The sequence below is a fragment of the Varroa destructor genome, unplaced genomic scaffold (genome assembly GCF_002443255.2).
Source record: "Varroa destructor unplaced genomic scaffold, Vdes_3.0 BEIS01000001.1, whole genome shotgun sequence".
Taxonomy (NCBI): Eukaryota; Metazoa; Arthropoda; class Arachnida; order Mesostigmata; family Varroidae; genus Varroa; species Varroa destructor.
This window is the reverse complement of record NW_019211454.1, coordinates 60,153,975-60,167,836: the sequence shown is the minus strand read 5'-3', so window position 1 is coordinate 60,167,836 and position 13,862 is coordinate 60,153,975. Positions and strand designations below refer to the sequence as shown.

Below are 13,862 nucleotides of genomic sequence, written 5' to 3'. Positions count from 1 at the left end.
TATGATATTGCACTACAGAAAACCTGTTCCATAGTCTTCTAAAAAGAAGCATATATTTAAATGAGTTCGGATCGCCGACCCACCCAAGGGCTATATACCACCAAAGATATACGTTTCGGGTAATTGCTTGCTGGCCTGTTTAGGTCTCCAGAAGCCATTAGTTCTAAAAGCTAGTAAAAAAACGTACACATTAGTGCAAATGTATACTGTAAAGTAAAATTGTAGTATTAGGAATAAATGCAACCAGCGTATATGTTTAATCGTGTTTATTAAATACTGCTACTAATTCTTCTAGCCCGTTTCGTGTTTACAAGCCCGGATAATAATTCCGCGAACTGAACCTTGGATCTTATATTACAGTGTGATTATATTACTATATGTTATTATATATATTATATAATTATTTCCCATTTGAAGTTCGCATGAAAGTAACTGCGCTCGATACAGAGCAATTTACCTTCATGTCTACAAAAGCTATACCTACATACCTTCGTTTCGGAGTTATATGGGTTTCGTACAACTAAGTACAATAAAACATTATATAACTTGTCTCAGGGTTTAGGCGTCGCTAGACTTAACAATGTTCGGTCCGAAGCAACTTACGCCGATAAATCCCTCTGCCAACTAACATTCGCTTTCATTTCTCTAGGGTAATGCAAATTGAAAAAACGATCATATTCAGCCAAATACAAGCCTGGCATTAGGTATATATCTGTCGCCCGACTCGTTCAAGTCGTATCCGAAAATATCTATGTGCCTTTTTTCGTATGGTTCAGTACTGCGTGTTGACTCAAGCGATGAAAAATAAGAATAGAATAGTATGCGTTGGGAAAAGATGCAACTTCTGGGACGCGTGAATTAATAGTAGTTACTTTCTTGTCCTACGATGGTGGACCTGCAAAGGTTAAGTTGAGCATATGACGAACGGTTGTTGGCAGCAATAGATAACAGTTTACCATAAAATGATCTACCACGACCGGCATCTCAGTCAACAAAACTCTGCACCTCCTAAAAGTAGCCTATGGTTTTCTGAGCGCACCCCATTATTTGCTCTACTTTTCTTAAATAAATTGGTCACCTTCAGTGTTAGCAATGTAGCTATTGATCAAAGTTCTAACTTTCAGCCCCGCGCACAAGAACCGCGAATCATACTTCTTGTATCTAATAACCTTTCCTTGTTTGCATATTTGTCATAGTATTATATATGTATGTTCACTCAACTTTTTGCGTGCAGTCGGCCATTTACCATTGAAAGTAATATTTGCGAGAAACTGCTTGTTTTTTTGCAGTAACTACCTTTTCCCGCGCGCTTGCACGTGTTTACACTAACCATCACTCGTACGTGAGAGTATACAGAGAGAGCTAAGCTAACTAAGTACAATGTTGTATATATGGAAAGGGAGAGAAAGAGGCAGAGGGAAAACACTTTTGCCAGCAAAGGATGTTTTTCTCCATAGCAATTGTCATATCTGTGATTATTACAATTGTTGGTATTTTATACGTCTATGCACTGACTTTATTAAACTTGAAGGCTTCGGGTAGGGTGATAGGGGAAGCGTTTAAATCTTAACGTGTTTCGCCGTGAAATTTTTCAGTTCTACTACTTGCCCAAGCGCTATCTCTATATATATAGACAAAAACTTTCCCCTATATATATATATATATATATATATATATATATATAGATATATGAGAAAGAGAGAGAAAGAAAAACATAAAAACGCTTCTCAATTGACAATTTCTTCAAGAAAAAATCTTACTTGGGATTGGCGTAGGGCTGTACTAAAAGCAAGGCTCGAAATCATTCAAGAGGTTTGCTTGACGACCTAAAACCCCGTTTAAGAAAGGGCAACAACCTCCATGGAATTCTTATAGCTACATATGCTTATAACAGGAGCTAGAGACGGACGCCGCAAATCGAGCAGTATTCGCTATAAATAATAATGCATTTTTTATTCTCAGTTATAGACGCCGGTCGACCCGATGGCTTAGAGGGACAAATTTCTCGTTGAAAAAGAGCACGAGTCGCCGCTGAACGACATATACTACACAATCTGTGCGAGTAAATAAAGTTATTTATCTTTATTCGCACCATTCGTTTAGCATTTTATCACCTTTGTCAGCGTTCTTTATCAAGCACGTATTCCGTTTGAAATAGTACAAAGAGACGGAAAGTTTTTTCCTTTATATTCATGAACATCACAAACAGGCCAGAGAAAATTCGGCGTCTAGATTATAATAGTCGTGAGGAGACGTTCGTGGTCTTGCACTGCTTGGGCTGGAAAAATATCTTTCAACCTAATATCTGCCACACCTGACCTTCGAGGCGTTGTACGATCATTGTATTGCGCTTCAGGATCGTCCTGGTATCAGTAAAACGGTTTGGAAAACGACATGAGCGAAACAACTTTTGCTTGTTGTATGTTTACCTCTGTAGCTGTTATTCACCATATTTGCACTGTCTACTTAGGGGCTGGTCGGCGAAAACGTGGATATCCGTTCATGCAGACATGTAAACAATGTTCGAATTAGATTGCAACTGACTGTAGCAGACGACGAGGGCAAATGCTAACGATGTTGCCAATTTTTTGAAAATCGCTAATGTTGCAACGTAGTGCAACGGTGCCACAGTGCTAATAGAACAGTGGATTTCCTTCTTGTCAGCCACCTCTGGATACGACAAGGGTTATTTTTACACGTAATTCTAACAACAACAACAACAACAACTAGCATTGTTGTTGTTGTTGTTGTTGTTGTGGTGATTATCATATATAGCTGCCAAATCAGGTGACATTACAAAAATAGCACTATTCCTTTTTCTTTTCTGTAATTTTTCGTAATTACGCCGGATAATAAGGGTTGTCTTCACTCATTACCGCTGGTACTACATATTGTGATCTGAGTAGAACGTTCCTGTCTGTGCGGGAACGTGTCTGTCCGATTCGACATAAAGCAGAATGCTAGTATAATCAGATACATGACGCCTCGAGTGGAAGTTTATAAAGTAGTATAGTATGTTTTCCAATTATGCAATAGAAATGCATCAGTTAGATGATATGAACAAGGAAGGAATAAACGTGACCGTTCGTGATCAGGGATCGAATATGCTGCTATCAGAATGTTGATGAATTGATTGTTGGCTGAATAAAGGACACTGCGCCGTTCGTTCACTTATACACAGTGGCAACCGCAGTGGCTTAGTATGACTGTCACCCCCTGTACTCCGTATCACGAATCTTCGACGTGCCAGGGCATTGACTTGGATTAGCAAGCGAATAAATATCTATGCGCACAATGCATGACAAAAATGATAGTAATTACTTGATGCTGATTGTAGCCTAGACAACGAATATGGTTGCAGATGAGAGACGTCTGTCAATGATCGATCTTCATGCGCGCAACATTGATTCATAGCGCACCATAAAATATTACTTACTTATTTTTCTAAATGGGTGTAATGCTGAATGTGTTTATGATTTTTTTTTTGCCTGTTTTACAGCGGTCTTGCGGTGGTGGATGTAATTAGTATTATCGTTGCTGTTATTCTTGCCCGCTTGTTTTCATCAGTATCTGCTAACATTTCCCTTTGCCCCAAGGGGCCCCATCTCGTTCTCGTCCAACTCTTTAAGGATCTGCAAGTCCGCGATTTTGGCCTGGTCCTTGATGCGCGTATAGTTGGCCGACAAACACATGAGGTAATGAATGAGGCTGATCAGTACAACGACAGCGGCCCCGGTAGCAATATAATACATGAGCGACGCGCTCTCCACCTAAAAAAAAAATAGAACAAAGCACGAGAAAGAAGAGGTAGGAAAAAATCAACGGTGAAAAATATTTCCCGATGGAACGAACATACTCAATTAGTTTTCATATTATAGCCGATTTATGTCACTTTATCATAGATTCGTTGTAGCTAGCTCTATTAGTTGGTACCATGAAAATCTTCGTATGACCCAGTTAGTACTATGGTACTTACGTAGTCATGGCAAAACTCTTTCTTTTTGCCTTCATTGCAGATGTTTTGATGCTCACGTGACACCTCAGGCAGGAGGAAATCAAACTGTCTGAGATCGATGCACTGCTTGTTGAGGTCAAGGTTTGTGGGCTTAAGCCGATTACACATACCCGTCCAGCAGAAAAATACAAAAGATATGATAGCCATAGAAACGCAGATGAATATCCACGTGAGCTAAAATAAGAACACACACAAGTAAGAGTAAATGAATATGCACGATGTAGACGCAGTGTAGGCCTGCAATAATTCAGGTATACGAAGTAGCGCCCTTTCGTCAGTATAACGGTATGTTTGTTGGGCACTGACACTAGCGCACGGTAATTATATAAATTTGATACAATGAAAGTGGATGTCGTTAATAAAGCTGTAATAAAATTTAAGTAAATACTTTGGTGACGGGTATCTTTCATTGCAGGCTTCAATTTATTAGTAAAAACAATAGTCATGCAAAATAGCAATATAAGTGCCCTGCAAACGAGCTCTGTTTTCTATCATTACTCCATCTTATTTTTTTGAGAATGGTAATGCAAAATAGAATACTTTGCTTACCTTAAGTAAATACGTAAAGGTCATCAGGAAAATGCAAGTGAACCGACCTCCCGCTCTCGCCTTCCAGTCCTTGTAGACGGAGGTCCGCGTCGAACCGGTGCTCAGGCAGCCTATCAGCAGGATCAGAAGCGCCAGCATACCCATTCCAGCTCCGACTGCGATAAAACCTACTTGAAGGTCTTGGAGTCTATGCGACGATCCCCGAACGACAATGCGATATGAGTGTGTCGATGTTAAAAGCGTCAAATTTAAACACTATTAGGGAGTCATCTTTGCAGTTCGACGAGTTATAGGGTTATATTGTATGTTAACCATTTCTTAGCTAGACATATGACAGTAGCCACCAGAGATTATCAGGATCTATATACATATATGTGTGTGTAATAGAAGCGATTATGTTCCGACTAGGCAGTCTCCCGCTAACGTCCTGGATATGCGCACAAAGCTCAGGTTCAACAAGCGGCAGTTAGCATTTGTTAGTTATATGGTGAACTTTGTGCTCTATAGTGTAATAAAATGCTACCGATGGCAGTATAAAACAAGTAATCATACTTTGTATACCACTTTTGTTTCGTTTAATAAAGCGCATTCAGTTCAAGTAAGAGCTTGTTGGCCAGCTACAGCGGATAAGAAATAGAAGCAACGCGCTACTAAAATGAGACTTAAATGAAAGCCTTCCCAAAGCACTTTAGCCACTGGGAATGGTTATATACACACAAGGCCTTTTCTACTCCGTAACGGAAAGGATATACGATAAGCTCACGCGTGGGTTGACAGCTACATTTTAAACTCTGTAGGAGAATCAATGCTCATCTTCGGTACAGCTGACATTTTTTGAAAAATGTCTTGCTTTCTTGACCTGAAACCTAGACAAACGCAACTCACCTGACGTGTGTCGTTCTACCGGTTGGCCAGCGTGGAGTGGGATGCAAGGGGATCAAGTTAAGCGGACGAAGTCGACAAAATAGAGAAAATGTAACGACGCAAGATCACAAAAGAACAACCGCACGAATTCTAAGGTTTAGACAGCGGTGCGATAGGCTGTGTGCGTATGTGTAATTGTGTGTATGTGTATGTGTGCGTGCAGAGCGGCAGCTTGAAAACGCAGGATAAAAGAATGAAGAAACAGTACAATCTAAGCCATTGAGGAAATTGCAAGAGGCAAAAAATTGACACATTTGCGTTGGCTCATTTTGATAAAGAAGCCTGTTCTATAATAAATCTAGTTAATAGAATGATTCGATTTTCAGCAAGACGATGGTGAGTCGGAAGTGCCTAGTGGCTTAACTGTTTAATGCTTTTATTGTTAAAAAGATTTACAGGAGTTATTGTTATTATGGACGACAGGTGTTCTAGTTAGATCTATGGTCGTATATTAGATTTGTGCTTATTCATACCCTGTAGAGATAAATTTTGAACGCAGACGTTAGTGTTAGGCTCTTCTGAAGCTAGTTTATCAAATAAAATATTTCGACCAATACTCAACGACTCTATAAGGTTCAAAGATACATTTCGAATCCAGCAACTACCTCTATCTCGACGAACGTACACGAGGTGTCTACCTCATGTTTCCCAATCAAATATCCTATACAAATTTATGGGAATACAGACCGAAATTGATCGTGATAGAATTTATCTATGCTAGCGGTTTATAATGCTATTAGGCATCGAAATGCGCAATACCATTGTTTGCTAGTGAAATACAATAGCGATAGAAAAAAGCTTCGAAATTATTCTTGTCACTATTTCGATATTGCGCAAAAACGGAGAGAGAAAAGAAACAGCGTACCCCAACATCCGGTACTGGAACACGACTTCGAACATTTTGATCGTTGCAGTGAGTCCACGGTGCATCGCAAACAGGAACACGCCAACCCCCGCGCAGCACATGAGCGTTGCGATTAAGGTCGCAAATGGCATCCGACCCATACAACCACAGCAGCATCCTGCGATTATAAACAAATAGAACGACAGATATACGCAACGATCGAAAACAGGTTACACTTCGATACAGCATACTTTTTATCAAAGCCAGTCAATTTGATTATCCACACAATGCAAACATTTTTCACGCACTTTTCGGTGTTTAAAGGCAAGTACTTAATAGGTGTTTAGATATAACACATTTAGTCTGTCAACTATGAAAGCTACAAAAGAAGTCACATAATAAGTGGTCAACAGACAGAGGTCAAACGGCCAGAATAAGTGGGTTTCGCTGAATTGTTTTCAAAAGTACTTTGTTGGTTAAGTTACTCGAACATTGAAGCACGAATAACATATAGATTCATATACTATTCATAGAAAAATTCAACTTTAAAGGAACATACCGCCGCTCATGACATATTTGCCTCAAGATCTGCTATCGTTTGACGAACTGTCATTTAACACGACTGCAGATATTAAATGCTTCGGCGATGGCATTATTTAGTAAGTAATAAATTGATATTGCTTCTAAGGCTTTTTCTAGGACTAGTTCGTGACTAAACGCGGAATCCACTGCTGAGAACCATTAGGATCTCCAATGTGATCGATCGGCCGACCCCAACGTGTTACATGCGTTTCCCTACGTACTAGAAAGCATAAGAACTGAATATTCTAGAATTTAGCAATTGTAGTTTCTGGCTACATTTCTTAAATCTTTCCCAGACTCTTTTCGCCTAGCGACATACATATACTATTTGCCGTTCAACGTATATATAAGGGGAAGAGCTCGATGAGCTGGGATCGTGAGAGAGAAATTTGTCAAATTTGTACAATAATCATTTAACCCCTTTGTCCCAGATAGGGTCAATCTATTTGAACAGCCTTCAATCTGCAAGAATAGATTTGTACAATGAACGGTGGTACACAGACTCAAAGCTAGCGCTAATAAGCATTGAACATAACAGATAATAACATATTTTTTTTTTTTATTAGGTAATCGTCGCCACATAAACGTGCTTGTATTGCTGTTAATGATGATCCAACAGGGAAACAAGGATAAATGTTCACCACGGAGCTTCAGTTTACTTCAGCATAGCAGTATTGAGACCCCGCTTCTATCTTGGTATTATATTTCTATACGCGATTTCTATTTCTGCGAATTGCTCGTCACACCAGGACCGATTTCGTGATTTTATTATGAATAATACGCTGTACAGTCAGAGTGAAGAGTCAGCAATACATTTTAACGCCTCTTTCTATTATCGACGAATTTACATAAAGCTGAATCTCAATTCGACCCTTCGAGGTACACTGACGTCTAGCTAAATCGTATTCATTATAGCAGTATATAATATAGGTTCAGATAGTTCAAACGGACCTGACTCATGACCAGTCAGGTCCGCGTCTAATTTTAAGGGCTGTTATACAATGAAGATAGGTTTTTGGTCGATATCGTTACGGGTACAGCAACGTAATCTGTTTAGTTAACGTATAGCGTGTGTCTGCAGATCCCGACAGGGCAGCCTTAAACTACAGGTCAGTATGATAATACGACAAAGTAATATACACCCGATATCTTATTACGTGAAGGCGGCATCAACCAACAATGTTAACTAGAAAAAAAGCAGCACTTGAGAAATTTTCTTGCCTTGACAACAACAATAAGTCTTACCACACCGGAGGCACGGACGGATGTGCATCTCGCACAAAAGCGATTCGTCACTACGAGATGCACAATAGTCTGCGTCCTTTTTTTCGGCGGTTAGGGTTTGCAATGGCAGGCAAAATACGTTATTTAGATAAGTCACTCTGACCGATTTCTGCTATAGTAAAGTTAGGATCGTCGCAAATTACTTTGACTTGAACAGACGTCACGACGACTTTTGTTGCTGGACCTGTCAGGCGCTGTTATTTGAGTCGGACTTTGAGTGTCGTCACCTTCCACTTAGCCATTGTCAAGTGGACGAACACTCATCATTTCGTTTGGTGCCGTGCACGTGGCATCGTCAACAAAAGCTGAACTGCCCGTAAAAGCATTGGATTCACGCGCTAATACCAGGGATAGCCCTTTGAACCTCGGTGGTAATGCGTCCGTAGTATGGGGCGAAGGGGGCAAGAACACACAAAGCAGACACTTCGGCTATTTCGCATTGCGTTTCCTTGCCACTCGAAGGTGGCAATTTCATGACTAGTCGCAATTTCGTCTGTTCCCTCATCACTAAATACACAGGTCCTACACGAAAAAAAAAACACATCAAGCGTATGACGTCTGCGGAGTTAACTGGGTTGAGATGATGAACGCTTACTTACAAATTGTAGAACATAACTGAAGCGTGTTAATTAAGCAATTTGATTTTTTGTTTTATGATGACAACGACAGCGGTACTCGTTACAATAGCACGAGGACCATTCCGGGCACGTAACTACAACGAAGTTACAACGAAGCTGAGGGGATGTTTAGCTTATCACGCTTTAACTTGCTTCGAGGCATTTAGCGTACAAACGAACAAGGCTGTTACAGTGGTAACTTGTCCGATTCGATAGAGAAGTTTTTAGAAACAAAACGCATATGTAGGCGACTCTGTCTGAGCGCAAGGAACAACAAAACATTTCAAAATTATCGAATAACGTATTATCACATTCAGACATGGACTACTTATTGCGATAGGGTTTCAATTACAGATTTTTACGTTTTGATGGAGGATATTCCGATACAAACATCCTGTTTTGGCTTTCACCTTGAAAACACCGTCGCTGCCAAATCCTGTCACGGTATCCTGATTGATACTGTGGGCTATTCAGTCGTACACGGTTATCTCTCTTCTACGATTCGAAACAGACAACGTCGTTCTTGAAAACAAAGAACTGTGGACCACGTTTACCGAACTGTCGTTACATTTAACTAACTGTGTCACGCAGAGATTGGCCTCTCAAAGCAGTGACTAATTCGTTAATAGACATCGTAGTGTCTACCCGTACAGCGGCGTTTGTTCGATGACCATTGAAAAGCTTATGATGTCGCTTCCGTTCCGCTCAGCGTTACCCGATTGTCGAACAGTTACTCAGCCAGCTTACTTACAACGATCGTAGCGCCATCTTGCGCGTTTATCGATTGTGCTTGATCACAGATAATCGTTACATCTTGTGCTGCTACTGGTAACGTTTGCAGTCGATCAGAAAGTCAGTCGCCGGGGTAACTCTGCGGTATTTCGTTCAGCATTTCTAGAACTAGTTGACATCGAAATAGGCACAAACCGCAGCCGTCTAACGTATGGTAAACTGCGCGGACACGATCGAATCGATTCAATGTACGCACTTTTCATTTCTTTCTATTTTCTACCGTTTGAGTGCTCGCAGCTTGCGTGTCCATATCTGCCTGTCTCATAGTCGTCCTTTCTACCCCAGCAACATCATAGCCATACCATTAAATACCACATCTGTTCGGGCTGCTTTTGTTTTTGGGAAGATGCCAGTATCGTGTGTAAGAATCGGTAGCATGTTCTTTATTCGACCTCACGCAGACTCCCGTATTAGTTGAAATATATTGTAATGGTTATCAGTGGACGTAGTACGCTGTGTGGCGTCACCACGTTGATCTATGCGTACACGTGCACTAATATTATAAAATATTTCCAATAATTATGCAATTTAAAAAAATAGATCATCAATAGAGCGGTCTTAAATCATTAGGGCAAACACGCTCACTCTATTTAGGGTGGATGGGTTATTATGCTTTATTCCACTCACTTACGGTGACCGTAAGTCGGCCGATACTGCCATGGTGTCAATGTCAATTTGTTTATTTGCTAATCAATGTGAAATCTATGGGCTTGTTCGAGGAGGGCTTTGCAGGCCGAGATCTAGCCACTCGAAATAACCACGGACGTAAAAGGACGCATTCACCTTTGCTGGTCTATTGGCAGTAAAGCCATGTTTTCAAAACAAGGCAAGTCTGCTCTACGATAAGGTAAATGTATTTTATTTAGAACACTTATAATGTTTACTTAGATTATACGACATACTAGTTCATCTCATTGTTAATGCTCGTTTGTAGTAATACAATCGTTGAACTGTAACTTTAGTATTCAATAGCATTTAGCTACAGGTGGGCATAAAACCACCGCCTACTGTTTTGCTGGCTGACAAAGAGTCTTTATAGAAATAGTTTTTATCTTATGCATTCTAATTACTGCCCCGCAAATAAAATAAGATAGTTGGAAAGCATCGTTTCAAAGTGGGTGTCCTGTTAATACTGATAAATGTCTGTTCAGCAGAGATCCTAGGAAGTGATAGTATTTGGTCTAATGATTCGATTAATACGTTTAGAAACGTTTCTTTTTTTTTTTGGGAAATTAGAAACTGTTTTTGTTTTAGACTTTTAACAAACGAATTTATTAATGAGACCGTGCGGTTAGCGTGAAAATATTCAAACAAAAAAGAAAAAGATGCAATCCTTAAGCAGCGATTAGAGTGCCTGCCGCTCGGACGATTTCTTGGTCTGGACGCGAACGTGACCTTGAATAAATTGGTTTCACAAACCTTCATGTAATACGTGAAACACTTATGTACTTGGCTGAATAGCGAAGCCTACCTAATAATTTATAGATTATAGACTATTATGGCCTAAAGGTACTACCACTGATACGTTGTCTTAACCATCATGTGCAAAGGGTAAATAAAAATATAACAACATTTTGTTTATTTTATACAGGATTTATACAAAGTTATATATATGTAAAGACAGAGAGAGAGAGAGAGAGAGTCTATTGTTTTCCCATCGAGCACCGAAGTAAATGGGCACATCTTAACATAACACATAACTTCATTGATAAATATTTATAGCTTTCTGTCTCCATTTAAAGCACCCATCGGCCGTGTATTGCAACGAACGTAACCTATATTCAAGTGTATTCAGATCGCGCTGCGTTCCCCATGAATATCAGGCACTCAAGGAAACACGTTCTTCCCCCCAAAAAGTGTATTTGATACGGGTACCGCTGTGTGGTCTACTATTGCCACAAATTATTGAAAAGTATTCGAACTATGTCACGAAGCACCGCGACGTTACTTAAGTATAATCACAGGTAAAAGTATATATGAAAAAAATGATCTATGATCCGAAATTTTGCAAAAAGGTTAAAACTAGGCTAGGATAAAAACTAGGCTATAATAAGGAGGAGAGATCTACAACATTTAGTTACAGATGGTGAAGACGATTATCAACTTTAAGTTAGCGCATGTTAATCACTCGTTGCGGAACTAGAATACGCAGATTTCGTGCGTAAATATCAAACTTTTAATCCATTTTGCAGATTAATTACAATTTATCAAGTAACTAAAGGTTTTATGCATACTTAACTTAATATGACTGTATCTGAAAGACGCTTTAAATGAATAATGTTTAGGACAATAGCCTTTTTAAGATAACAGCAGTTTGACACAATTTTTTCGTCCTGAACCAAATTTTTTGACGTTATCCGATAAAACGAATCAACGTCACTAGAACCGTTGAATGAGTCGCTTTTAACTACTAATTACTAGGAAGTGGACTCCTGTGTTAGGCTCAGTATATTTCTAGCGAAGGCCTTGATGTGGGGACGAGCCCATCAATGAAACCCTTTATCGTTTCTAGCAGTGCCCCCAACACTACCCCAGTGTTGCGACCACTAATACTGTTGTGTCGAATCTGTGTTGAAATTTAGGAAATGTTTGATATTAAGTATAAATCGCTGCGATTTAATGTCCCCTCCGAACCGACTGCTGTATAAGTAAAGCACCTGCCGTTCTAGGGGGCTTCGATATGAAAGTCTGTTACTTTTCCTATTGCAGCAAGTAGGTAGCATAGCGTAGCAAATGTCAACTGGTCAGCCCCAGAAGAACAAGTGTACACCATCAGAAACAGCGTAAAAGGAAGCTTAATATTTCTATTTTTTTTTTTTTAGTAAATATTTGTATGCTCTTCTCATGACGCGTCTGAAAACGTTTGCGCGTAAGGTATGAGTTTTTTGAATAATCATAATTTTCCTACTCTGTATCAAAGAGTTAGTCCCGATGGCACGCTGCCAGCTAGAAAAGTAGTGTAGTAGGGCTAAAATTTGAGAGTGGCCGTTCATGAAAAAACAGGGGCAGACATAGAAATCTAATATGATACACAGTCGCTGATTACGGGGCTAGATCGTTTGGCAAGATCTTTTTCGATGTGGGCTGTGAAATCGATTTACTATGCCGCATGTCGGCAACACCTGCGAAAGCTGCACTGCTCGTACCCAAGCTACGTTCTTTGACTTGAATGAAATTCCAGCATTGACCGTTCCGTCCGAAAACACGTAAAAAAATTCGTTGCTTAATACATGAAACGTACGATGCTCCCAATACCGATGACCAAAAATATATTTAATAATTGTTAAGGACAACAGGTGTGATCAATTATCCTTCTAACAAGCGTATTAGAATGACACCATGAAAAATTTGATAATCAGTCAATAAAATTGTCTTCCCTTAGTCGTAATCTCATACGTAGCCTGTTCTAGCAATCAAGAGATTGGTTCTCAAATCTCACTGATATTTACTGATTACTTCGTTTCAGTGTTTTATCGGATATTAGTTTAGTATTCTGTTATCTAGGTCGTCTTTATTTTGGCCCATGCGGTTCTATAATATTTGGATCTGCTTACTTCTCACTGTAGCGTTGCCGTTCATCTAGTACCTTAATCCGTTTCTGCCGACGGAATTTCTACAAAACCGCGTCGCTGCTCGGTGGCTCAGCGGGGTAATCGATTAGCAAACAGAGTATTTTGTCTTGTCATGCAGACTCACGAAATCGCACGTACAGCGCACAGACATTCATAGCGGCTTCCTAGGTTATGCTAACAACCATGGAAGGTAATGGCACTTCTATGACAGGTCTGTCCGATAGTTCTTTAGAGACATACGAATCTGAGCAATAACCAATATGGCCGACTGTACATGCTAATAATATTGACGATGACGATGCCTAATATTGCCGTAGCCTCATACGGCGACGTACCTTACATTGGTGCCGTCTATGAACTCTGGCAAACATGCGTCTCCTAACCGAATAATTGCAATGAATGCAGGACTATTCAGAAGTCTATAATAGACAGAAGCTCAACAACAAGTACTTAGACTATTCTACTACTCGTGGTTGCGGTAGCCACTTGCGTAGACCTAACACTGTTTCTCTACTGTCTAAGGTTACCGTTTTGGTAGACATGGATTTGGCAGACAGATAAGAAGACAAACAGCTACCTGATACATTCACACTATAATGCAATATAATAAAAGTAATTCAGACACGTTAAATATGGTTACTTGGAAATTAGCGAGAGGTAAGCATCAGATGAGTCCCGCCATC

General features: G+C 39.9%; 1 protein-coding gene and 1 long non-coding RNA gene across 16 annotated transcripts in view; one reads left to right on the top strand and one right to left on the bottom strand.

Moving 5' to 3' along the window:
- The window catches only part of LOC111249049 (uncharacterized), a 45,531-nt gene that overhangs the window by 753 nt on the left and 30,916 nt on the right, over nucleotides 1-13,862 (top strand). Inside the window, exons 3-5 of one of the 3 annotated variants that reach the window (XR_002672765.2) lie at nucleotides 3,500-3,695; nucleotides 4,017-6,991; nucleotides 7,534-10,454. This is a non-coding gene — a long non-coding RNA (uncharacterized LOC111249049). Of the gene's footprint in view, nucleotides 1-3,499; nucleotides 3,696-4,016; nucleotides 6,992-7,533; nucleotides 10,455-13,862 lie in introns of those variants that run through there. The other 2 variants (XR_015329622.1, XR_002672769.2) reach the window with 2 other exon arrangements.
- Nucleotides 252-13,862, bottom strand: part of M6 (neuronal membrane glycoprotein M6) — a 47,826-nt gene continuing 34,215 nt past the window's right edge. For 9 of the 13 annotated variants that reach the window (XM_022800924.2, XM_022800743.2, XM_022800835.2 and 6 more), the window contains 5 exons: nucleotides 6,354-6,510; nucleotides 5,450-5,464; nucleotides 4,565-4,751; nucleotides 3,977-4,189; nucleotides 252-3,770 (listed from right to left, as the gene is read on the bottom strand). In XM_022800924.2, coding sequence (XP_022656659.1) covers nucleotides 3,564-3,770; nucleotides 3,977-4,189; nucleotides 4,565-4,751; nucleotides 5,450-5,464; nucleotides 6,354-6,510 — 779 coding nt within the window. In that variant the 3' untranslated portion in view covers nucleotides 252-3,563. Of the gene's footprint in view, nucleotides 3,771-3,976; nucleotides 4,190-4,564; nucleotides 4,752-5,449; nucleotides 5,465-6,353; nucleotides 6,511-6,891; nucleotides 6,917-8,159; nucleotides 8,203-9,177; nucleotides 9,318-13,862 lie in introns of those variants that run through there. The other 4 variants (XM_022801337.2, XM_086991969.1, XM_086991971.1 and 1 more) reach the window with 4 other exon arrangements.